Source organism: Nicotiana attenuata, chromosome 2 (genome assembly GCF_001879085.1).
Source record: "Nicotiana attenuata strain UT chromosome 2, NIATTr2, whole genome shotgun sequence".
Classification (NCBI taxonomy): Eukaryota; Viridiplantae; Streptophyta; class Magnoliopsida; order Solanales; family Solanaceae; genus Nicotiana; species Nicotiana attenuata.
The window spans coordinates 27663828-27687932 of record NC_031990.1 but is presented as its reverse complement, the minus strand read 5'-3'; the positions used below and the strand labels follow the sequence as shown (position 1 = coordinate 27687932).

The following is a 24105-nucleotide window of genomic DNA, read 5'->3' as shown; positions in this document are numbered from 1 at the left end:
AAAGAATCTCTAGTTACTATGTCACTTGAGTTTAAAATTCTAAATCTATATGTGTGGAAAGGAAACTCAATCTTTTTCTTCTTCAAATTAAGAAAATGAATTGAAGAAAAAAGAAGTGCAAGAAAATGAGAGTGGACTCTGGGTGTGTTTGGGATAACGGAAAATGTTTTTCAAGAAAATATTTTCTTGGAAAACAAGTAGTAATCTTATTCATTTTCCGGTGTTTGGTACGCAAATTAAGGAAAATGACTTCTCAAGAGTATTCATAAATAATTTAGATATAATAAACATGAAGCCATAAACTTTCAAACCAACAACCTTCCGAACCCATAAATTTCATAAACTTTCGAACCGCTAAACTATCAAAACCGCAGAATTTCGAACCCGTAAACTTTATAATTTCTAAATCCGTAAACTTTCAAACACATAAACCTCCGCACTCATGTAAAATTTTGAACCTTTAAACCGATAAACAAAAAATTAAAACTGAAAGAATATATTTAAAAATATTTTTTCGAGGGGGGGGGGGGGTAAAACGAAAAAAAATAAAAATTTAAATTACAAAAAAAAGTAAAAAAACTTTTTAGTGCGAGTGGAGGCAAGTGAGGGGGGTTGGGGTGGGTGGAGGGTGGTGCAGAAAAACGAAAAAACAGAAATTTGAAATTGCAAAAAAAAAAAAAAATTAAGATAAAAAAAATAGTAATATTTTTTTAGGGTGGGGGTGGGGGTGGGATGGATGAGTAGTAGGATGGGTGGTAACAGAAAAACTGAAATTTGGAAAAAATAAAGTCTTTTTTTGGAAAGAGGGGATGGGGTGGGTTGGTGAGGGTGGAGAAGGTTGAAAAGGAGTTTTGAAAAATATTTTCTCTTCTTTTGATAAGGAAACATTTAAACCAACCAAACATGAAAAAATTAAAAAAACATTTTTCAAACCAAATATAAAAAAATTAAAAAAACATTTTCCGAAAAATATTTTCCCTACCGCGCACACACTCTAATTTGACACTTTTCTTGCACCAAACGTAAGTACGGACCCAAAGACTCGCAACATCAAGACCTGACGTTTTTTACGCTCACCTTGTCCTAAAACCGTTAATTTCGAGAATATCCCCCCCCAAAAAAAAAAAAGAAAATTAAAACATAAAAACACTTCCCATGGCTTCTCGAACCAATTCTACTTCTAATTTCTCAGAATCATCCTACGACGATAACGAACAACCCAGCAGCGTTCCGACTCCGGATCGGGTTGACCCCCTGAATCCGCGTCATAGGAATAACTCCTTTAACGGGTTGCTGGGTTTCACGTTCGGGTCGAAAAAGATGCGGAAGAAGAAACCATTCTCTCAGAATATTGCAACTGTGGGATTGGCTCTATTTATGATCGCTTTTGTGTTGGCCAATTGGTGGATGCTTTGCCGGATCCAGAAATCGGGTCGGTCTCCTGGGGTTGAGTTTAGGTTCTTGAAAGCCAATTCCTCCACTTTATTCATTCGGGTATGTTTCAATCTGTCTTTATTATCAATTGAGATTGTTGAAATGTCTTTGAAAATGTATAAATATTGAAACGTGGTAAGTTATGAAAGCTGGGTTGTGCAAAAGAATTTTGAGAATTTGGACTTTAGGCTTGGAATAATTATGTGTTTAATCCTTGATAAAAAAACAATATATATAGCTGATGTTTTTAATAATAAAGAATAAATAATGCGGAGGTAGAGTTCTAATCACAGCTTCGACAAAACCCAGAAGCTTTGGCCAAATTACTATATTTATTTTAAGAAATCCAATTAATATGCATAAATAGTTTATCCAGAACCCAGTAATATGCCTTTTCCAGAATCCAGAACCCATAAACTCAAATTCTGGATCCACCTAAAGATAGGATTCTTATATTCTGGCATGATCACATACTTTAGCTCTGAAGTTGAAAAAATGAATCTTGAGATGTTCAGCAACTATATGTACATGTTACTTCTCTAGCAAACTATGAAGTGCCTTCCAATTATCTTTCTATATTTTTAAACTATTTTGTGTTGGAATGAAATAGGGGCAAATAGACCGGACGGATATAGAGGATTCATATAGCTGACACTAACTAGTTTAGGAATGAGGCTTAGTTTATTGTTGAAGTATGGGGAGATTCATTTGTGCTGGAATACTTTTTGCTAGTTAGCTACACATGGAGTTAATGTTTTTATTGATTATGTAGGAAGAACTGGTAAGGCTTGGCAAAGCGAGAAAGCCGCAGAAAACAATTTATGCACGATTGCTGGCGAAGGCTGCGCATGCCTTAGCTGAGGTACTTTTTGTTTCTAGAAGGAAGTGATTAGATCTAATAGTTGATCTTACTTTAAAATGTGAGCTTGCTGACTTTAGGGACAGAATAAACCCGAGCCGAAAGATTTGTGGGCTGAACCCTATTTTGTTGCTTCCTCTTGGAAACCTTGTGCTGAGCAGCGTGACTTGCAACCTAGTGGTCTCTCTCTTGCTCTCTCTGTCTCTCTTCATGCTTGTCACATTGCTTGTAGTTACTTGCTTCTTATGCGGGTCATAATGAAATTTTCAGAGGGGAAAAATGGTTACATTATGGTCACTGCAAATGGTGGGATAAATCAACAGCGAGTAGCTGTAAGTTATGTCTTCTGCTTTGACATAAAATTTTTTCCATCTGCTTGATAACCTGTATTTCTTTAGTTTAGTTTGCCAAGCAAAAGAAAAAGGCTCAGCACTAATAATATTATAAGAAAACTGTGGTCTCTTTTTCTTAACTGATATATTTTTTTTCTTGCACAACAGGTCTGCAATGCTGTCGCTGTTGCAAGATTACTTGATGCAACCTTGGTTCTTCCCAAATTTCTGTACAGTAGCGTATGGAGAGATGTGAGGTGAAACTTACTACTTGCCGTCATTTTCACTTATCTCTTTCCTTTTCCTATTGTAAAATAAGGATTGCGAATATTATGAGAACAATATGTGACAGTCAATACTGAAAATTTCATTTACAGATTCACCACGTCTTCCATATACTATTGTGTACTTCCACACTTGTCAATTCTTGTTCTTCACTTGAAATACGTGCTAGTTGAATAGTATTTCATTTTCTTGTCATAACTAGTAAATTATTTGAACTGCCCTTATCTTGGAATTCTTGAACTCAGTAATTGAAAATTTGTGATTTAGCATTGATTTCTCTCTTGTCTAAATGTCACGACCCGGATTTCCCACTTTCGGGAGTCGTGATGGCGTCTACTAATAGGAGCTAGGCAAGCCAATTAATTTAATACCTCTCTTGACAACATCAACAATATAAAGAAAGACGAGACAATTAATATAAAAGCGGAAGTCTCAAAACATAAATAACTGAAACCAAGTGCGGAAGCTCAAATACATCTCTACCCATATCTGGTGTCACTAACTCACGAACTTCTACAGAATGCTAAATACAAAGTCCGAATAAAAACACAGTACTGTCTGATCGGATACAAAGGAAATCAAACGAAAAACAAGGATAAGAGAGACTCCGGGCCATGCGAACGTCAGCAAGGCTACCTCGGGAATCTCTGGACTGAAGTCAACTCCCAATGCTCCTACTGCTGTCCAAAAGCTCCTGCTCCGGTACTGTGATCTATGCAAAAAGATGCACAGTGTGTAGCATCAGCAAAACCGACCCCATGTGCTGGTAAGTGCCTGGCCTAACCCCGGCGAAGTAGTGACGAGGCTAGACAGGACTACCAATCAACCTGTGCAGATATATTATACAAACACTACAAAAATAACAGCGGAAAGTAATAATTGAGACTGGGAGGGGAACATGCTTTTGGGGATAACAGATAAAATAGAACGGTAGGAATAAATAAGGAAAACTACAACTAATCTCTTCTAACACAGAATACGTGGTCGGCGTGCCACACGATCCCATTTCATGATATATAAGTGGTCGGCGTGCCACACGATCCCATTTCATAATATATAATGTGGTCGGCGTGCCACACGATCCCAATTCATAGAATATAATAGTTTCCCGGCAAGGGAGAACACGACTAAGCAGTTAATTCCAAGCAAGGGAACAACAACAATAACTTACACGTCCCGGCAAGGGAATAATCACATCTCTTTCTCTTACGTTCATTTCTTACTTTTTAATCAAGTCAAAAGTCGAGCCAACGCTCCAAAGAGTTTACAATCATATTTTCTTCTCATTCTCTTCATATCATATAGAACCCATCTATTAACAAGGAAGAGTCACTACCGAATCCCAAATAAGCACAAATAAGGACTCGCGGTCATGCTAGACACCGGTGTATAGATACTCGTCACCATGCCTATACACCGTACTCAACATTTAGCAATTAACAAATAATATTCTAATCCTATTCCCTCAAGCCAAAGTTAGATCAAACACTTACCTCAAATGCTCCAAAATCAACTCAAGCCTCTAGTATAACTTTACCCCTCGAATTCGGCTCCAACTCAGTCAAATCTATGAAATAATGACTTTACAATATTAATAATAGCTAAACAAACTAAACCCAATGCCTAAATATGAATTTCTAAGCTTTCTTCCCAAAATTCCAAAAATCGACCCCGGGCCCGTTTGGTCAAAACACGAGGTTCGAACCAAATTCATATCACCCATTCCCCCATGAGCCCGAATATACAATTTGTTTTCAAATTCGACCCCAAAACGAGGTCTAAATCAAAGAAAATTGAAAAGCCCTAGTTCTACCCAATTCCCCCAATTTACACCCTAATCTATGTGATTTAAGCTTGGAAACTTACTAATTAATGAAGGATAATGAAGGAAATAAGTAGGAAATTACTTACCCAAGTGGTCTTAGAAGGATGGGGGCTTCAATGGCTTCCTAANAAAAAAATCACTGAACACTTTACTCTATGCGTTCGCGACACAGGGGTCGCGTTCGCGATGAAGGGGAAGCTGGGTGCAACGCGTTCGCGATTAGGGTGATGCGAACGCGAAGGGAAAACTGGTGGGGGTACTGGGTTGGCTTACGCGATTGCACAAGGGAGGGTGCGATCGCGGTTGAGGAAGGGCTGGAACTCCGCGAACGCGGGGGCTGTTCCGCGAACGCGGAGAAGAGAAGGCCCAAAGGTATGCGAACGCGGGATGCAGTCCGCGATCGCGAAGAAGAGGTTTGCTGTGCAAAAATTGTAGAAAAATTTGCTACACCTCCTAAGTGCAAAACATCCCGGGACACCTCCGAAACACCCCCGAGCCCTCGGGGCTCCTAACCAAACTCACACACTAACTAAACAACCTCATACGAACTTAACCGAGCGATCAAATCGCCAAAACAACATCAAAATCAATGAATCAAACCTCAATATCATCATTTTTCATTCTAACTTCATAAACTTTCAAACTTAGAGTTTTAGGTCCGAGACACGTCAAATGACATTCGATTTCAACCAAACTTCACAGAAAGCGCTTAAACCATATATAAGACTTGTACCGGGCGTCGGAACCAAAATACGAGCCCGATACCACCGTTTTTTAATAAATTTCCATTTCCAATTTCCTTAACAATTTCACAGAAAAATTCATTTCTCGGGCTCTAGACCTCGGAATTCGACTCCGTCCATATGTCCGAGTCCCATATTTTTCTACGGACCTTCCGGGACCGTCAAATCACGTGTCCGGGTCCGTTTACCAAAAATATTGACCAAAGTCAACTTTAATCGTTTTAAAGCCACATTTTGAAATTTTTTCACAGAATTTAACATATAAGCTTTCTGGCTACGCGCCCGGACTGCGCACGCAAATCGAGACAAGTAAAAATGAGGTTTTCAAGGCATCGAAAGCACGGAATGAAGGAGAAAATAGGTGATGACCTTTTGGGTCGTCACATTCTCCACCTCTAAAACAACCGTTCGTCCTCGAACGGACAAAAGAAAGAAGTACCCGAGTCGGGAAATAGATGAGGATAACGGCTCCGCATATCAGACTCGGACTCCCAAGTCGATGCCTCAGGAGGTTGACCTCTCCCCTGGACACGCACTGAAGGAAAACTCTTCGACCTCAACTGTCGAACCTGCCGGTCTAGAATAGCTACCGGCTCCTCCTCATAAGACAGATCCTTGTCTAACTGGACAGTGCTGAAATCTAACACGTGGGCTGGATCGCCGTGATACCTCCGAAGCATGGACACATGAAACACTAGATGCACGACTGACAAGCTGGGCGGCAAGGCAAGTCTGTAAGCCACCTCTCCCACTCGATCGAGAATCTCAAATGGACCAATGAACCTAGGGCTAAGCTTGCCCTTCTTCCCAAATCTCATCACGCCCTTCATAGGCGACACTCGGAGCAAGACCCGTTCACCAACCATGAAAGCCACATTCCGAACCTTACGATCTGCATAACTCTTTTGTCGCAATTGAGCCGAACGAAGCCTGTCCTGAATGTTCTTGACCTTATCCAAGGCCTCCTGAACTAAATCTGTACCCAATAACCGAGCCTCTCCCGGCTCAAACCATCCGACTGGAGACCGACATCCCCTACCATACAACGCCTCATATGGAGCCATCTGAATGCTGGACTGGTAGCTGTTGTTGTAGGCGAACTCTGCTAAAGGCAAAAACTGGTCCCACGAGCCTCCAAACTCATTGACACAGGCTCGGAGCATATCCTCCAATATCTGAATAGTCCTCTCGGACTGGCCGTCCGTCTGAGGATGGAACGCTGTGCTCAACTCAACCCGTGTGCCCAACTCTCGCTGAACTGCACCCCAGAAACACGAGGTAAACTGCGTACCCCGATCCGAAATGATAGATGCCGGCACACCATGAAGGCGAACAATCTCCCGGATATAAATCTCAGCTAACCTCTCGGATGAATAGGAGACTGCTACAGGAATGAAATGCGCTGACTTGGTCAGCCTATCAACAATAACCCATATCGAGTCGAACTTACTCCGAGTCAACGGAAGTCCAGTAACGAAATCCATGGTAATCCTCTCCCACTTCCACTCGGGAAGCTCAATCCTCTGAAATAAACCACCAGGCCTCTGATGCTCATACTTAACCTGCTGACAGTTCAAACATCGAGCCACATATGCAACAATATCTTTCTTCATCCTACGCCACCAATAATGCTGCCGCAAGTCTTGATACATCTTCGCGGTGCCCGGGTGAATAGAATACCCAGAACTATGGGCCTCCGCTAAGATCAACTCTCGAATCCCATCGACATTGGGCACACAAACTCGCCCCTGCAATCTCAAAACACCATCATCATCTAAGGTTACCCTCGTGGCACCTCCACGCTGAACCGTGTCTCTCAGGACACACAAATGGGGATCATCAAACTGCCGATCACGGATACGCTCCAATAATGAAGAATGAGCGACCGTGCAAGCTAACACTCTGCTAGGCTCAGAAATGTCCAACCTCACAAATCGATTGGCCAAGGCCTGAATATCCAAGGCGAGCGGTCTCTGGCTGACCGGAATATAAGCAAGACTACCCATGCTGGCGGACTTCCTACTCAATGCATCGGCCACCACATTGGCTCTCCCCGGGTGATACAAAATAGTAACATTATAATCATTCAACAACTCCAACCATCTCCTCTGCCTCACATTTAACTCCTCCTGCTTGAACAGGTATTGGAGACTCTTGTGATCAGTGTACACCTCACACCATATAGGTAATGCCTCCAAATCTTCAAAGCATGAACAATGGCTGCCAACTCTAGATCATGAACCGGATAATTCTTTTCGTGGATCTTCAACTGCCTCAAAGCATAAGCAATGACTCTGCCATCCTGCATCAATACTGCACCAAGCCCAATACGGGAAGCATCACAATAAACTGTATAAGGCCCTGAGCTTGTGGGCAAAACCAATATCGGTGCCATAGTCAGAGCTGTCTTGAGCTTCTGAAAGCTCGCCTCAAACTCATCTGACCATCTGAACTAGGCACCCTTCTGGGTCAATCTGGTCATCGGGGCTGCAATAGAAGAAAATCCCTCCATGAACCGGCGATAATAACCTGCTAACCCCAAGAAACTCCGAATCTCAGTAGCTGATGCTGGTCGAGGCCAGTTCTTGACTGCCTCAATCTTCTTCGGGTCCCACCTGAATACCCTCTGCTGATACGACGTGACCCAGAAATGCAACCGAACTCAACCAGTACCCGCACTTCGAGAACTTAGCATATAACTGGCTATCCTTCAGAGTCTGAAGAACCACTCTGAGGTGCTGCTCGTGCTCCCCCTGGCTTGCGGGAGTACACCAGAATATCATCAATGAAGACTATCACAAACAAGTCCAAGTAAGGCCTGAACACTCGGTTCATCAACTCCATAAATGCTGCTGGGGCGTTGGTCAACCCAAATGACATGACCAAAAACTCATAATGCCCATACCGAGTGCGGAACGCTGTCTTAGGGACATCAGACGCCCTAATCCTCAGCTGATGGTAGCCAGATCTCAAGTCTATCTTTGAAAACACCTTTGCACCCTGAAGCTGGTCAAACAAATCATCAATCCTCGGCAGTGGATACTTGTTCTTAATCGTCAGTTTGTTCAATTGCCGGTAATCAATGCACATCCTCATCGAACCATCCTTTTTCTTCACAAATAACACCGGCGCACCCCAAGGAGAAACACTGGGTCTAATGAAACCCTTCTCCAACAAGTCCTGCAACTGATCCTTTAACTCTTTCAACTCTGGCGGGGCCATGCGATACGGCAGAATGGAAATGGGCTGGGTGCCCGGAGCCAGATCAATACAGAAATCAATATCCCTGTCGGGCGGCATACCCGGCAGGTCTGAAGGGAAAATCTCGGGGAACTCCCGAACAATAGGAACAGAATCAATAGGAGGGACCTCTGCGCTGGAATCGCGAACATACGCCAGATAAGCTAAACACCCCTTCTCGACCCTGCGTCGAGCCTTCACATATGAAATAACACTGCGGGTGGCATGACCCGGGGTCCCTCTCCACTCCAATCGGGGCAAATCTGGCAAAGCCAAGGTCACGGTCTTGGCGTGACAATCCAAGATAGCATCCCTAATATAATGTCGAAATCCACCATGTCTAAGAGCAATAAATCAACACGGGTCTCGAGACCCTCAAACACTACCACACAGGAACGATGAACTCGGTCGACCACTATAGAATCACCCACCGGTGTAGATACATAAACAGGAATACCCAAAGCATCACTAGGCATAGTCAGGTAGGGTGCAAAATAGGACGACACATATGAATACGTAGTCCCAGGGTCAAATAACACTGAAGCATCCCTATCACAGACCCCAGAATAGTACCTGTAATAACTGCATCTGAAGACTCAGCGTCTGGCCTGGCTGGGAGAGCATAACACCGGGGCTGGGCCCCACCTCCCTGAATCATATCTCTGGGGGACGATCGGCTGCTGGCTGGCCTCTACCTCTGGCGGTTTGAGCTCCACCTCTATGGTCCCTACCTCCACCTCTATGGCCTCTACCCCCGCCTCTAGCTGGCTGGGCGGCCTGTGGATCACCTGATGCCTGAATCATAGGGCGAGGACCCTGCTGTTGAGAGCTGTCCGAAGCTCGAGGGCAAAACCTAGCAATGTGCCTCGTGTCGCCACACGTGTAACAAGCCCTCGGCTGCTGAGAATAGCGGAGTGGTGGTGCGCTGATAGGTGCTGAGGGTGAACTGAAAAGCTGCTGGTCAGAAGACTGCAGCTGAGAGCCACGACCACCTGAAGTACCATGTGAGACCTGAAGGGCTGATTGAAAGGGCCTCGGAGGATGGCCTCTACCATAAGAATCCCCACCTCCAGACGAGGTACCACTGAATCTACCTGCATGACGGGGTCTCTTATCTGACCCATGACCACCTCCCCGTGCAAGAGCCATCTCAACTCTACGGGCCGCATTGGCCGCCTCCTGAAAAGAAATCTCACTCTCGGTTCCCATAGCCATCTGGAGACGGATCGGCTGAATCAACCCATCAATAAACCTCCGCACCCTCTCTCTCGGTGGGGAGTATAACAATAGCATGGCGTGCTAGATCAATGAACCGAGTCTCATACTGAGTGACTGTCATAGAGCCTTGCTGGAGACGCTCGAACTGCCTGCGAAGAGCCTCTCGCTGAGTAACTGGGAGAAACTTCTCCAAAAATAACTCTGCAAACTGGTCCCAAGTCAATGATGGCGACCCTGCTGGTCTGGATAAACAATAGTCCCTCCACCAAGTCTTGGCGGATCCTGCTAGTCGAAAAGTGGCGAAGTCGACCCCATTGGTCTCCACAATACCCATAGTCCGAAGGATCTCATGACAGCTAAATAAGAAATCCTGTGGATCCTCTAAAGAAGTACCGCTGAATGTGGTGGTGAAGAGCTTGGAGAACCTATCAAGCCTCCACAAAGCATCTGAGGACATAGCCGCTCCATCGCCGGTCTGAGTCACAATACCCGGCTGAACTGCCACAGCTGGCTGAACCACTGGAACCTGAGCCCGGGGAGCTACCTGCTCCGGAGTACGTGTAGCAGGAGTCTGAACTCCTCCTCCAGCCTGAGAAGTGGCTGGTGCTACTGGAAGCAAACCCGCTCTAGTGACGCTCTCCACAAAGCCTTCCAATCTGACCAGAGCGTCTTGAAGAACTGGGGTGGCTATGAACCCCTCTGGGACCTTAGCTGGGCCCACCGGAGCTGCTGGGGCTGGAACCTCCTCATCATAATTAGCATGAGGCTCCACCTCTGGGACTGCTGCTCGGGGCTGAGCTCTGCCCCTGCGTCGGCCTCTGGCACGGCCTCGGCCTCGCCCTCTGCCCCTCGTAGGGACTGCTGCTGGGGGCTCGGGCTGCTGCGCAGTAGAAGAGGAAGCACGTGTTCTCGCCATCTGCGAAAGAACATAGTAGAAAGACAATCAGTATTTGAGAAACAGAATCGCACGACAAGAAGGAACAAAAGTGAAATTTTCCTAACTCCGTAGCCTCTGGGGGATAAATACAGACGTATCCGTACCGATCCCTCAGACTCTACTAAGTTTGTCCGTGAGTTGTGAGACCTATGTAACCTAGAGCTCTGATACCAACTTGTCACGACCCGGATTTCCCACTTTCGGGAGTCGCGCCTACTAATAGGAGCTAGGCAAGCCAATTAAATACCTCTCTTGACAACATCAACAATATAAAGAAAGACGAGACAATTAATATAAAAGCGGAAGTCTCAAAACATAAATAACTGAAACCAAGTGCGGAAGCTCAAATACATCTCTACCCAGATCTGGTGTCACTAACTCACGAACTTCTACAGAATGCTAAATACAAAGTCTGAATAAAAACACAGTACTGTCTGATCGGATACAAAGGAAATCAAACGAAAAATAAGGATAAGAGAGACTCCGGGCCTTGCGGACGTCAGCAAGGCTACCTCGGGAATCTCTGGACTGAAGTCAGCTCCCAATGCTCCTACTGCTGTCCAAAAGCTCCTGCTCCGGTACTGTGATCTGTGCAAAAAGATGCACAGAGTGTAGCATCAGCACAACCGACCCCATGTGCTGGTAAGTGCCTGGCCTAACCCCGGCGAAGTAGTGACGAGGCTAGACAGGACTACCAATCAACCTGTGCAGATATATATATACAAACACTACAAAAATAACAGCGGAAAGTAATAATTAAGACTGGGAGGGGAACATGCTTTTGGGGATAACAGATAAAATAGAACGGTAGGAATAAATAAGGAAAACTACAACTAATCTCTTCTAACACAGAATACGTGGTCGGCGTGCCACACGATCCCATTTCATGATATATAAGTGGTCGGCGTGCCACACGATCCCATTTCATAATATATAAGTGGTCGGCGTGCCACACGATCCCATTTCATAATATATAATGTGGTCGGCGTGCCACGCGATCCCAATTCATAGAATATAATAGTTTCCCGGCAAGGGAGAACACGACTGAGCAGTTAATTCCCGGCAAGGGAACAACAACAATAACTTACACGTCCCGGCAAGGGAATAATCACATCTCTTTCTCTTACGTTCATTTCTTACTTTTTAATCAAGTCAAAAGTCGAGCCAACGCTCCAAAGAGTTTACAATCATATTTCCTTCTCATTCTCTTCATATCATATAGAACCCATCTATTAACAAGGAAGAGTCACTACCGAATCCCAAATAAGCACAAATAAGGACTCACGGTCATGCTAGACACCGGTGTATAGATAGTTAGATACTCGTCACCATGCCTATACACCGTACTCAACATTTAGCAATTAACAAATAATATTCTAATCCTATTCTCTCAAGCCAAAGTTAGATCAAACACTTACTTCAAATGCTCCAAAATCAACTCAAGCCTCTAGTATAGCTTTACCCCTCGAATTCGGCTCCAACTCAGTCAAATCTATGAAATAATGACTTTACAATATTAATAATAGCTAAACAAACTAAACCCAATGCCTAAATATGAATTTCTAAGCTTTATTCCCAAAATTCCAAAAATCGACTCCGGGCCCGTTTGGTCAAAACACGAGGTTCGAACCAAATTCATATCATCCATTACCCCACGAGCCCGAATATACAATTTGTTTTCAAATTCGACCCCAAAACGAGGTCTAAATCAAAGAAAATTGAAAAGCCCTAGTTCTACCCAATTCCCCCAATTTACACCCTAATCTATGTGATTTAAGCTTGGAAACTTACTAATTAATGAAAGATAATGAAGGAAATAAGTAGGAAATTACTTACCCAAATGGTCTTGAAGGATGGGGGCTTCAATGGCTTCCTAAAGCTTGGGAGAGAAGAGAGCTCGTGAGTTTTTTTTGAAAAATCCCATATGTACTGTTTCTGGTTTTTTAAAAAAAATCACTGAACAACTTTACTCTATGCGTTCGCGACGCAGGGCTCGCGTTCGCGATGAAGGGGAAGCTGGGTGCAACGCGTTTGCGATTAGGGTGATGCGAACGCGAAGGGAAAACTGGTGGGGGTACTGGGTTGGCTTACGCGAACGCACAAGGGAGGGTGCGATCGCGGTTGAGGAAGGGCTGGAATTCCGCGAACGCGGGGGCTGTTCCGCGAACGCGGAGAAGAGAAGGCCCAAAGGTATGCGAACGTGAGATGCAGTCCACGATCGCGAAGAAGAGGTTTGCTGTGCAAAAATTGCAGAAAAATCTGCTACACCTCCTAAGTGCAAAACACCCCGGGATACCTCCGAAACACCCACGAGCCCTCGGGGCTCCTAACCAAACTCACACACTAACTAAACAACCTCATACGAACTTAACCGAGCGATCAAATCGCCAAAACAACATCAAAATCAATGAATCAAACCTCAATATCATCATTTTTCATTCTAACTTCATAAACTTTCAAACTTAGAGTTTTAGGTCCGAGACACGTCAAATGACATCCGATTTCAACCAAACTTCACAGAAAGCGCTTAAACCATATATAAGACTTGTATCGGGCGTCGGAACCAAAATACGAGCCCGATACCACAGTTTTTTAATAAATTTCCATTTTCAATTTCCTTAACAATTTCACAGAAAAATTCATTTCTCGGGCTCTAGACCTCGGAATTCGACTCCGGGCATATGCCCGAGTCCCATATTTTCTACGGACCCTCCGGGACCGTCAAATCACGTGTCCGGGTCCGTTTACCAAAAATATTGACCAAAGTCAACTTTAATCATTTTAAAGCCACATTTTGAAATTTTTTTCACAGAATTTAGCATATAAGCTTTCCGGCTACGTGCCCGGACTGCGCACGCAAATCGAGGCAAGTAAAAATGAGGTTTTCAAGGCCTCGGAAGCACGGAATGAAGGAGAAAATAGGTGATGACCCTTTGGGTCGTCACACTAAACTACATAAGTTTTCCAAGACTTTCTGGTTGTCCCAAAGGTTTGCTTGGCTTTCCTTTTGCTGCGTATCTTTAAGAGCTGCTTGTATCATCATCCGGTTGTCATTTTCTGGTATCTACTCTAATAATTTGTCATACATCCGCATTTTTAAATTGAAAGTTTGTTCACTTAAGTTTTTTTTTTTTAAACTCTTTTCCAATATGCGGTGAAGTTTCAGCTAAATAACCTTCTTTGTTTGCATTTTTTTGCTACTGTTTAAACCCCCTTTCATTTGTAACTAATTATGCCCCCTCCAAATATTTATATATGGTGTTATCTTGGATGTTTTGCATTCAGTAACTTTTAGCACGTGCTTCATCAAATAGAAATTGAAAAATTTACTAAGATTTTTATTTGCCTTCTGTCTGTTTTATGTCCTTCAAACTTGTTCCTTTCTCTTGATAATTTGAAACATTTGATACCTTGTTATATCCTTAAATTGAAGATTGATAGATGAGATCTATATCTTCGTAGCCAGTTTGGCGATATCTACCAGGAGGAGCATTTCATCGACTACCTGAAACCTGATATCCCTATAGTTAGAGAACTTCCTCAGGAGTTACAGTCATTAGATCTTGAGGCCATTGGCAGTTTGGTATGATTTTCATCTAAATCAATCATTTTGCTTATGATCATGTTAGGAAATTAGTTTCTTATTATCTGGAAATAAATGCAGGTGACAGATGCAGATATTGTAAAAGAAGCAAAGCCAAGTTTCTATAAGAAATATATTCTTCCAATTTTGCATAAAAACAGAGTTGTCCATTTTCTTGGATTTGGGAATCGCTTGGCATCTGACCCGTTACCATTTCAAGTGCAGGTAAATGTGTCAAAACTTGAAATTAGGGTTCCTTGTTGATTTATTAGTTATTTATGTTATCCTTTTTATCTAGTCTGATTCCATAATTTCTACCTTGGTTCCTAATTTGGGGACTTCATCTAGAGACTTCGATGCAGATGTAATTTTCATGCTCTGAAATTTGTTCCAAAGATACAAGAAACCGGAGCTTTACTTATTCGAAGAATGCGTCAGAATGTTACACGCTTGGGACCCTTGGATCGTCACCTAGTGGGCTCCTTTTCAAAGTCAATGATGAAGGGTGAACGAAATCGTGGAGGAAAAGTTGCGAGATATTTAGCTTTGCATCTGAGGTTTGAAATTGACATGGTGGCTCATTCCCTCTGTGAATATGGTGGGGGTGAAGAAGAAAGAAATGAACTGGAAGCATATCGTGAAATCCATTTCCCTGCATTGGTGGAGCTTAAGAAGACCAAGAAGTATGTTATGTAGAAGTCTTGCTGAATCCCTGTACTTGCATAACCAAAAGCTTATTCTAACTTGTGAGCTTGTCCTAAAGTGTTGTATGCATCTTTAATTGCCAAAAATTGCACCAGAGGCACACCAAAAAAATGTATTGAACTTACTTAAAGCTACATATTATCTCTCACCATCTGGATCAGGTTCACATCTTCTTGTTGCAGGGAGAATTCTGTATTACCTCTTTTGGATAATTGTAATCATGCTTGTCTTAAATGTGTGATAATATTTTCTTCATTGATTCAAAATAACCTGAACCTAATTCTGGAGACATGCTATTGAGGCTGTAACATTCAATTTATTAGAACTAGCCTCGGTTCACTTATTGATCTCTGAAAAAACATGTGCTCAGGTTGCCCTCCCCAGCAGCTCTAAAGGCTGAAGGACTGTGTCCTTTAATGCCTGAAGAGACGGTGCTAATGGTTGCTGCCCTTGGTTTTAATCGGCAGACACGCATATACTTGGCAGGTGCACATATCTATGGAGGGAAATCAAGACTGGCCTCCTTGACTACATTGTATCCTAATCTGGTTACAAAGGAAAGCTTACTTTCCTCTGCCGAGATTGAACCATTCAAGAATTTCTCATCTCAGGTAAAATTGCAATATCCTTTTTATTTATGTTACATTTAGCACCAAATGAATAACATTAAAAACAATTTATGTGCTTGGTATGGATAGTCACGATCAGTTGGTTTCTCAAAGTAGAGCTATTTCCTTTCGTGCATAATATTGGCAAACAGAAAGCCAATACATGCAACATGTGAGGTGGTGGGAAGAGGAAGTAAATTACAATGAATCAGAAAGCAAAGTTATATACTTCAATTTGATAATATAAATTGCTGACACATACAGAAAAGGTTGTTCTATGTAATTCTTAGGGTGATACAATTTAATGAACTTAATCGGCATTGTGAATCTCTAAACTTAAGGTGTAGAAAGAAAGCAAATTAAAATATCACAACTGCTGGCAGAGCAATATAAATGTTTGTGTTTGTATTCTGCAAATTTTTTACCTTGTTTGGCATTATAAGGTATATAATTATTTTACCTTGTTTGGCATTATAACGTATATAATTTATCTTCTTTGAACCTGTATTTATCACGCATGCAGTTCCTTGTTGCTAAGCTTCAGTTGTAGCTTTCTGCAGAATAACTGTGAGCATAATCATCGCATGTGTTTGATTTGAGGATTAATTAAGTCATGTAACTGGAACTGACATATCACTCTTTTATGCAGCTAGCAGCATTGGACTTCATAGTCTGCAGCGCTGCAGATGTGTTTGCCATGACAGACTCGGGAAGCCAATTTTCCTCATTGATATCTGGTTTTCGAGTATACTATGGTGGAGGTAAAATGGCTACTATACGGCCAAATAAACGGAGACTCGCTGATATCTTTGTGAAGAACAATACAATAGACTGGAGGACATTTGAGCAAAGAGTGAGGAAGGCAGTGAGACAAACCAAACGGGTATTTTCACGGCCTGTTGGAAGGAGCGTATATAGATATCCACGATGTAAGGAATGCATGTGCAACACTTAGGTCTTATGTTAAATAGGTCCATTGTCAGTTGAGTTTAAGAAAAAAAAATTCACAAGTAACTGTAAATGTATAATGTCTTCATTTTAAACTTGAATCAAGCACTTGGCTTGATATTCTATAGCATTATATGGTACATTTGTTATTCTTCTAATTTCTAATGCAGTGACAATTTTTTGAGATGAGCTTTGTTGAGTTGTTTGCAAACTATATATTGATGTGTAAGCCGCTTAGTTAATGTGAAACCACAATTAATAGAATTCAAACTTTTTCTGTATATTGACACGCTTACGATAATTTGACTAGCTACTCCTTTTTCTTTACTTTACCATAAACTCTTTCTTTAACTTTGAGCCACCTGATTGTGTAATCTCACAAGTGAAGTCTGGGGAGGGTATTATGTACGCAGATCTTACCCCTACCTTGTGAAGGTAGAGAGACAGTTTCCGATTTATCCTCGGCTCAAGGAAAGCAAAAACCACAGCAGTTTTGAAAAAGAAATACGGTAGTAGAGAAGCAAAAAGAAAGAAGTAACAACCACAAGATATTAAGATAATTGAGAGAGTGGAAAATTAGTTCCTGGCTTTTGACTATTTGTGAAATGTATTGGAAGTTGGAAAGCATCATGACTGTGTGTTTCTACACTGTGCATGCGTGGTTTCTTCTTCCTATCTGCAGTAAGTTATTTAAAATGGAGGATCCTGCAGATGAGTTGATATTTTTGTTCGTAATCCGCCACGCAAACTAATTAACCCATTTGATGTGATAAAATGGCATGAAAGCTATAGTAACATCACATATGCAAGCGCATAAAGCCTTAGCACGTTAAAATCTCCATTTTCTTGTTTAGTGTTATAAAATAATTAAAAGCAATTTAGTAAAACATAAATAAAAAAGCAGAGACAGAAAGAAGAAAGAACTTTTCTTCTTCAACTGTGTGCATTTACCCATATCTTACAAAGCCTTTATATAGGCATAAAAAGTGAAGAATCACTATTATAAAATAGTGGGGGAAAGGCTACTACACATTAAATGATGGGGCTCAGCATGGGCCACCATAACTATTATTTTCAACACTCCTCCTTAGATGTCCATGTTAAAAATAAAATTTCAATTGAAAGGAAAAGAGCACGTAGTTATTTGTTATACGCATTGTGTGCTGCCTCATTAAAAGCCTTACCAGGAAAACCCAGTGGGACAAAATCTTGGTTAAGGGAAAAGAGTGCAGCGCATAGTTACTCCCCCCGACAAAAATATCACTTAATGTCTCAAAGACAACGCATTCCAATCTTGTATATCAGCTTTTCAAATGTTGAGGTTGGTAATGCCTTAGTGAACAAGTCAGCCAAATTATCACTTGAACGAATTTGTTGAATCATCTGTTTCACCATTCTTTTTGAAGATCATGAGTGAAAAAGAATTTCGGTGAAATATGTTTTGCTCTATCTCCTTTGATGTATCCTCCTTTCAGTTGAGCTATGCATGCAACATTGCCTTCATACATTATTGTTGGAATATTCCCTTCCGAAGAAAGACCACATGTTTCCTGAATGTGTTGAGTTATCTATCTCAACCAAACTCATTCTCGACTTGCTTTGTGAATGGCTATTATTTGCATGATTTGAAGAAGCAGCAACCATTGTTTGTTTCGTTGAACGCCATGATATGGCTGTACCTCAACTTGTAAATAAATAGCCTATCTGAGATCGACCTTTGTGTGGATCAGACAAATATCCTGCATCTGTATAACCAATCAATGATGACTTGGATTCATTTGAATAAAATAAACCCATATCAATGGTCCGTCGGAGATATCTGAATATATGCTTAATACCATTACATTGTCTTTGTGTTGGGGAAGAATTAAATCTTGCCAACAAGCTTACCGAAAAAAGCTATATCTGATCGGGAATTATTGGCCAGATACATTAATGCCCCAATTGCACTAAGATATGGTACTTCGACACCAAGAAGCTCTTCATCATTTTCATGAGGTCGGAATGGATATTTCTTTATATCAAGTGATCTCACGACCATCGGTGTACTCAATGGATATGCTTTATCCATATAGAATCGCTTTAAGATCTTTTTGGTGTATACTGATTTATGGACAAATAATCCATCTTTCATATACTCAATTTGTAGACTAAGACAAAATCTTGTCTTTCCAAGATCTTTCTTCAAACAGTTTACTGCTTTTAGAAGCTCCCCAGGAGTTCCAATGATATTTAAATCATCAACATACACAGTGATTGTAACAAATTCATATCCAGACCTTTTTATAAAGACACTATAACAAATTGGATCATTCTTGTACCCTTCTTTCAACAGGTATTCACTCAGGCAAAATTGTACCATATACGACCTGATTGTTTCAATCCGTATAAGGATTTCTAAAGCTTTATTGAACAAGTTTCACGAAAACTTTTATATGCTCCAGGCACTTTAAATCCCTAGGTATTTTCATAAAAAATTTGTTGTCTAATGATCCATATAAATAGGCTATGACAACATCCATTAGACGCGTATCAAGTTTTTCATGCATTGCCATATTAATGAGATACCTGGAGGTGATTGCATCCGCTACAGGAAAATATGTCTCCATATAATCAATGTTAGTCCTTTGCGAAAAGCCTTGTGCCACAAGTCGCGCTATATATCTAACGACTTTATTTTTGTCATTTCGTTTTCGCACAAAAACTCATTTGTACCCTATTGCTTTATATCTTTAGGTGTTCAAACTATTAGTCCGAAGACTTCATGTTTTTCAAGTGAAGTTAATTCTGCCTGGATAGATTCTTTTATTTTGGCTAGTCATTTCTCTGTCTACAATCATCGACAGATTTTAGTTCGAGATCCTCATGTTGTTACGTTATTTCAATAGCAACATTACACGCAAAAATATGATAAAAAACAATATCATTTCGTTTCAACCTTTTCCCCGTAGAGATATAACTTATTGAGATCTCTTCATTCTCATTATTTTCAAATACCTGGACCTCTCGTGATGTCTTAACCTTTGTTATGTCTCGGGACTCCTCTTGAGCCACTACTTCTGTATTATGATCACCTTGATCATTTGTTATCTTCCTCCTTTGAGGATTTTTATCTTTACAACCGATTGGTCTACCATGTTTCAAGCGTGGCTTAGGCTCATTTGCATTAATTGATTGTCCTATCGGGATATCAACTCGAATTGGAGTATTAGCAGCTGGGATATGTGACTTAGTCACCCTTGGTAGGTCAGTGAATGCATCTGGCAGTTGATTTATAATATTTTGTAAATAAATTATCTTTTGAACCTCTTGTTCACATTGATTTGTTCGAGGATCCAAATAAGATAGTGATAATGCATTCCAATCTATTTCCTTTTTCAGTTGATTATTTTCTGCCCCTAATGTTGGGTATACTGATTCATCAAAATGACAATCAACAAATCTTGCCGTAAATATCTCCACTCATAGGTTCCAAATATTTTACAATAGAAGGAGATTCATACCCAACATATATTCCCAACCTTTTTAAGGAACCCATCTTTGTGCATTGTGGTGAAACAATTGGAACATATACCGCACAACCAAAATTTCTAAGATGAAAAATATTTGGCTCCTGACCAAAAGCCAATTGTAATGGGGAGACTTTATGATAACTTGTGGGTCTTATCCGCACAAGTGCTACTGCATGCAAAATAGCATGACCCCATACTAAAATGGGAAGTTTTGTTCTCGTAAGCATTGGTCTAGCAATCAATTGGAGATGTTTGATCAATGATTCTGCTAGACCATTTTGAGTATGAACATGAGCAACTGGATGCTCCGTTATTATCCTAGTTGATATACAATAGTCGTTAAAGGCTTAAGATGTAAATTTACCAACATTATCAAGACGAATTGTCTTAATTGCATAATCTGGAAATTGTGCTCTTAACCTTATTATTTGAGCCAAAAATCTCGCAAATTCCATATGCGAGTTGATAACAAGCACACATGTGACCATTTTGTAGATGCATATATCAAAATCATATAATACTTGAATGGTCCACATGGAGGGTGAATGGAGCCACATATATCATCCTGTATACGTTCCAGAAATGTAGGAGATTCGATCCCAACCTTAGTTATTGATGGTCTAATAACCAATTTTCCTTGACAACAAGCAACACGAGAATTCTTTAGATTGAAGAACTTCTGATTCTTCAATGTGTGCCCATGTGAATTCTCAATTATTTTGCGCATCAAATTAGTACCGGGATGGCCCAATCGGTCATGCCAAATGATAAAATCATTAGAGTTAGTAAACCTCTTGTTTACTATGGCATGTGATTTAACCATACTAATACTTGTGTGGTACAAGCCAGCGAAAAATGTAGGTAAGTTTTTATGTATACATCTTTTCCCGGCTTTTGTTGTAGTAATATAGAGGTACTCCACCTTTCCTTCATTGGCAGCCTCCACATGGTAGTTATTTTGGCGAATAGCTTTGAAACTCAACAAGTTTCTTTGAGACTTACTACAATACAAGGCATTATTTATAGCCAATAGGTAGAATAGTTAAAGACCCCCCTGAACTTGACTTTTTTTGGTGAGTGTACACCTTAACTATTCGAGGTTCTAAATACCCCATTCAACTTGGTTTTTTGAAAGTTATTAACTCCTTAACGTGCTACATGGCAAAGAAAGTAACTTCAAATGAGTTTGGGCGCGTGAAGGTGCCATCTAATTGCCACATCAGTCTAAAATTATCATTTTTCTTAACTATTTCTATCTCCAACTATAAAAATAATGAAATAATTTTTTTTAATTCCAATCCCTATATCAGCATCATCATTCCTACTTCCATTAATCATCCTTATTCTCATCATATTTTCATATTCATTTTGTGATATAACATCTTCGTCTTGCTTTAGCAAAATAACAAATTTCTTCCTAAACTTACATCATAAATTACGCTTAATAGGCCTTGTAAATACCTCAAATATTGGGTGTATTTTCGGAGAACATTACCCGCGGTAATGGTTTTAATCCCGGCATGTGGGACACATTTGGACAATGATTGAGACCCATTTGGGTTGGATTTTCTGGTTTCTTCCACCGGAGTTATACTTAAAACTTATTTGAGTCAGATTCTTCCGCCGGAGTCTTCGCCAGATTCTTCCGCCGTAGTTATATTTAAAACTTATTTGAGTTAGATTCGAGTTTTTGCCGATTCTTCCACTAGAGTGCAGTTGTATTTAAAACTGATTTGAGTTTAACTGAAAGGACCCATTTGATTCTTCGTCGGATTTAAGTTGGCCACTGAAATGGCGTGAAAGCCCTATTCTTTTATTAGAGTTTTAAATTTTTAATTAAATAAAAAATAATTTATTTTTCCACTGTGTACAGCCACACCAGATTAAAATTTCATATGGATTGCGCGTGGATGGACAATGCTAAGGTCCAACAAGTTAAGGAATTAAAAACTTTCAAAAAACCAAGTTGAAGGGGGTAATTAGAACCTCGAATAGTTAAGGTGTACACTCGCCAAAAAGCGTCAAGTTCAGGGGGGTCTTTAACTATACTGCCTAGCCAATATTGTTCCACCAGGTAGTAATAAAGCCGCTCTTTCGGAGCCCTCAATTAATTTTTTACTGCCTGATATTGTATTCACATAGGCTTTTTTCATAATCAAATAAGAAAATATTTCTTTTCTCTTAGTATAGTGTGAGTTGTAGCACTATCTACAAGGCATATATCTTCATTACTCATCTTGGATCCAACTGAAGACTGAAAAATTTATTTTCTTCATAAAACAAAAGTACATCATAAGAAATACGAAAAAAAACAACACTATAAGATAACTTAAGGTACTTGAAAATTAAAACAATTTAAGAAAGAACAAGACAATTTAAAATAAAGAAATAAAAGCAACAACATAATTGTATTCCCTAGTAAATGAACAAACTTCAGTTTTGATCCCCAAAGAAGTCTCCAACTTCCAAATGAGTAATATCATCGAAGTCTTCAAAATCATCACCTTTAAAAGCATAATTTGCCTCGGAATTATCATCATGTTTGTTTGAAGGCCCTGCCTTAGAATCATTTCGAAAGGTCAAGTGCGACTCCACCGGGTCATTAGCAGAAGAGGCTCTAACATTATTAGTCTTTCTTTTGGTGGAGTTTTAATAAAGCCTTACAAAATATTCAGGCACATGACATTACATTTTCCAGTGACCTTTCATACTACAGTTATTGCCTTTGCCTCTTGAAGGATTATTTTAAGAACCCATATTGTTCTCCTGTTTATAATGACCACCACGATGACGATTATTATATTATCCCTTGCCACGCCCATGTACATTTATATGGCCCCAATAATTGTTTTGTTTTCTTTCAAACTTATCACGTGCTACTAGCACATTCGCTTCAGCAAACGGAGCGGATCTTGCGGGGCGGGCTTCATGATTTTTCATCAAAAGGGTATTATGTTGCCTAGCCACCAGAAGGCATGAGATCAACTTAGAATACTTTCTGAAACCCCTTTAGCGGTATTGCTATTGTAACACGATATTTGAGACATGAAAAGTCGTAAGAGTCTTTTCTAACAAGCCCTCATCATATATAACTTCCCCACATAATTTTAATTGGAAAGTTATTCTAAATAAAATAGATTAATACTCGCTTCCGGTCTTAAAATCTTGCAACCGTAAGTGTATCCACTTATAATGAGCCCTTGACAATACCGTTACCTTAAGGTTGTCATACATTTCCTTCAAACCAGTCCACAATTCAAGTGGATCTTTCACTGTCAGATAAGAATGAGTTATGTAAATAATAATAATAACTCAATAACAAGCAATGAATAAATAATTCTTCCATTAATAGTAAATTTCAAGTCAATTTCTGTCATTAAATAATTGTAACCTCTCAAGCCATAAAATAATATCAAGTATACTTAGGCTCTGAGTACTATCACACACGATTTATACCGAGGTCGTAGGCCCAACCCCAAAAGATATACTGTGTGCACTACCAAGGATCGAACGACACGAACCATAGATGCATCTATTAAACTGCCGAGGCGAACGACCCGCTCCCAAGAGAATAGAGAAGTTTACCTCGCTCGCGGAAGTACTTGCGACGTGAGAGGACATGGATTTCTCAGAGTTATTAAATACTCTTCAATTCTTTCCCGGAAATAAGAAATCTAACTGGGTTGTTTCATCTTTAAAATCTCTAGTCTCAGCTCTATTCAAGATAATTAATATGCATAACAAACATGAGAGTACAATTAAAGCATGATGTAAACATAAAACTACCCAGACATCTCATGGAATATAGCTACGCACGGACCCTCGTCACCTAGTGCGTACGTAGCTTCCCACACAAGTAATTTACAACAAAAATAT

At 40.6% G+C, this 24105-nt stretch overlaps 1 protein-coding gene across 1 annotated transcript; it reads left to right on the top strand.

Annotated features, from left to right (window-relative positions):
* On the top strand, positions 1082-16906 carry LOC109205990 (uncharacterized protein At1g04910). The gene is made up of 10 exons (XM_019368759.1): positions 1082-1494; positions 2207-2296; positions 2374-2473; positions 2564-2625; positions 2794-2882; positions 14336-14456; positions 14538-14681; positions 14805-15139; positions 15532-15772; positions 16419-16906. The coding sequence occupies exons 1-10, from the start codon at positions 1156-1158 to the stop codon at positions 16722-16724; spliced, it is 1827 nt and encodes a 608-aa protein (XP_019224304.1). The 5' UTR covers positions 1082-1155; the 3' UTR covers positions 16725-16906.

Coding starts and splice junctions, on each gene's coding strand:
- LOC109205990 (XM_019368759.1), top strand. CDS start 1,156: ATGGCTTCTCGAACCAATTCTACTTCTAATTTCTCAGAATCATCCTAC. Junction 2,626..2,793: donor TAAATCAACAGCGAGTAGCT/GTAAGTTATGTC, acceptor CTTGCACAACAG/GTCTGCAATGCTGTCGCTGT. Junction 15,140..15,531: donor GAGCTTAAGAAGACCAAGAA/GTATGTTATGTA, acceptor ACATGTGCTCAG/GTTGCCCTCCCCAGCAGCTC.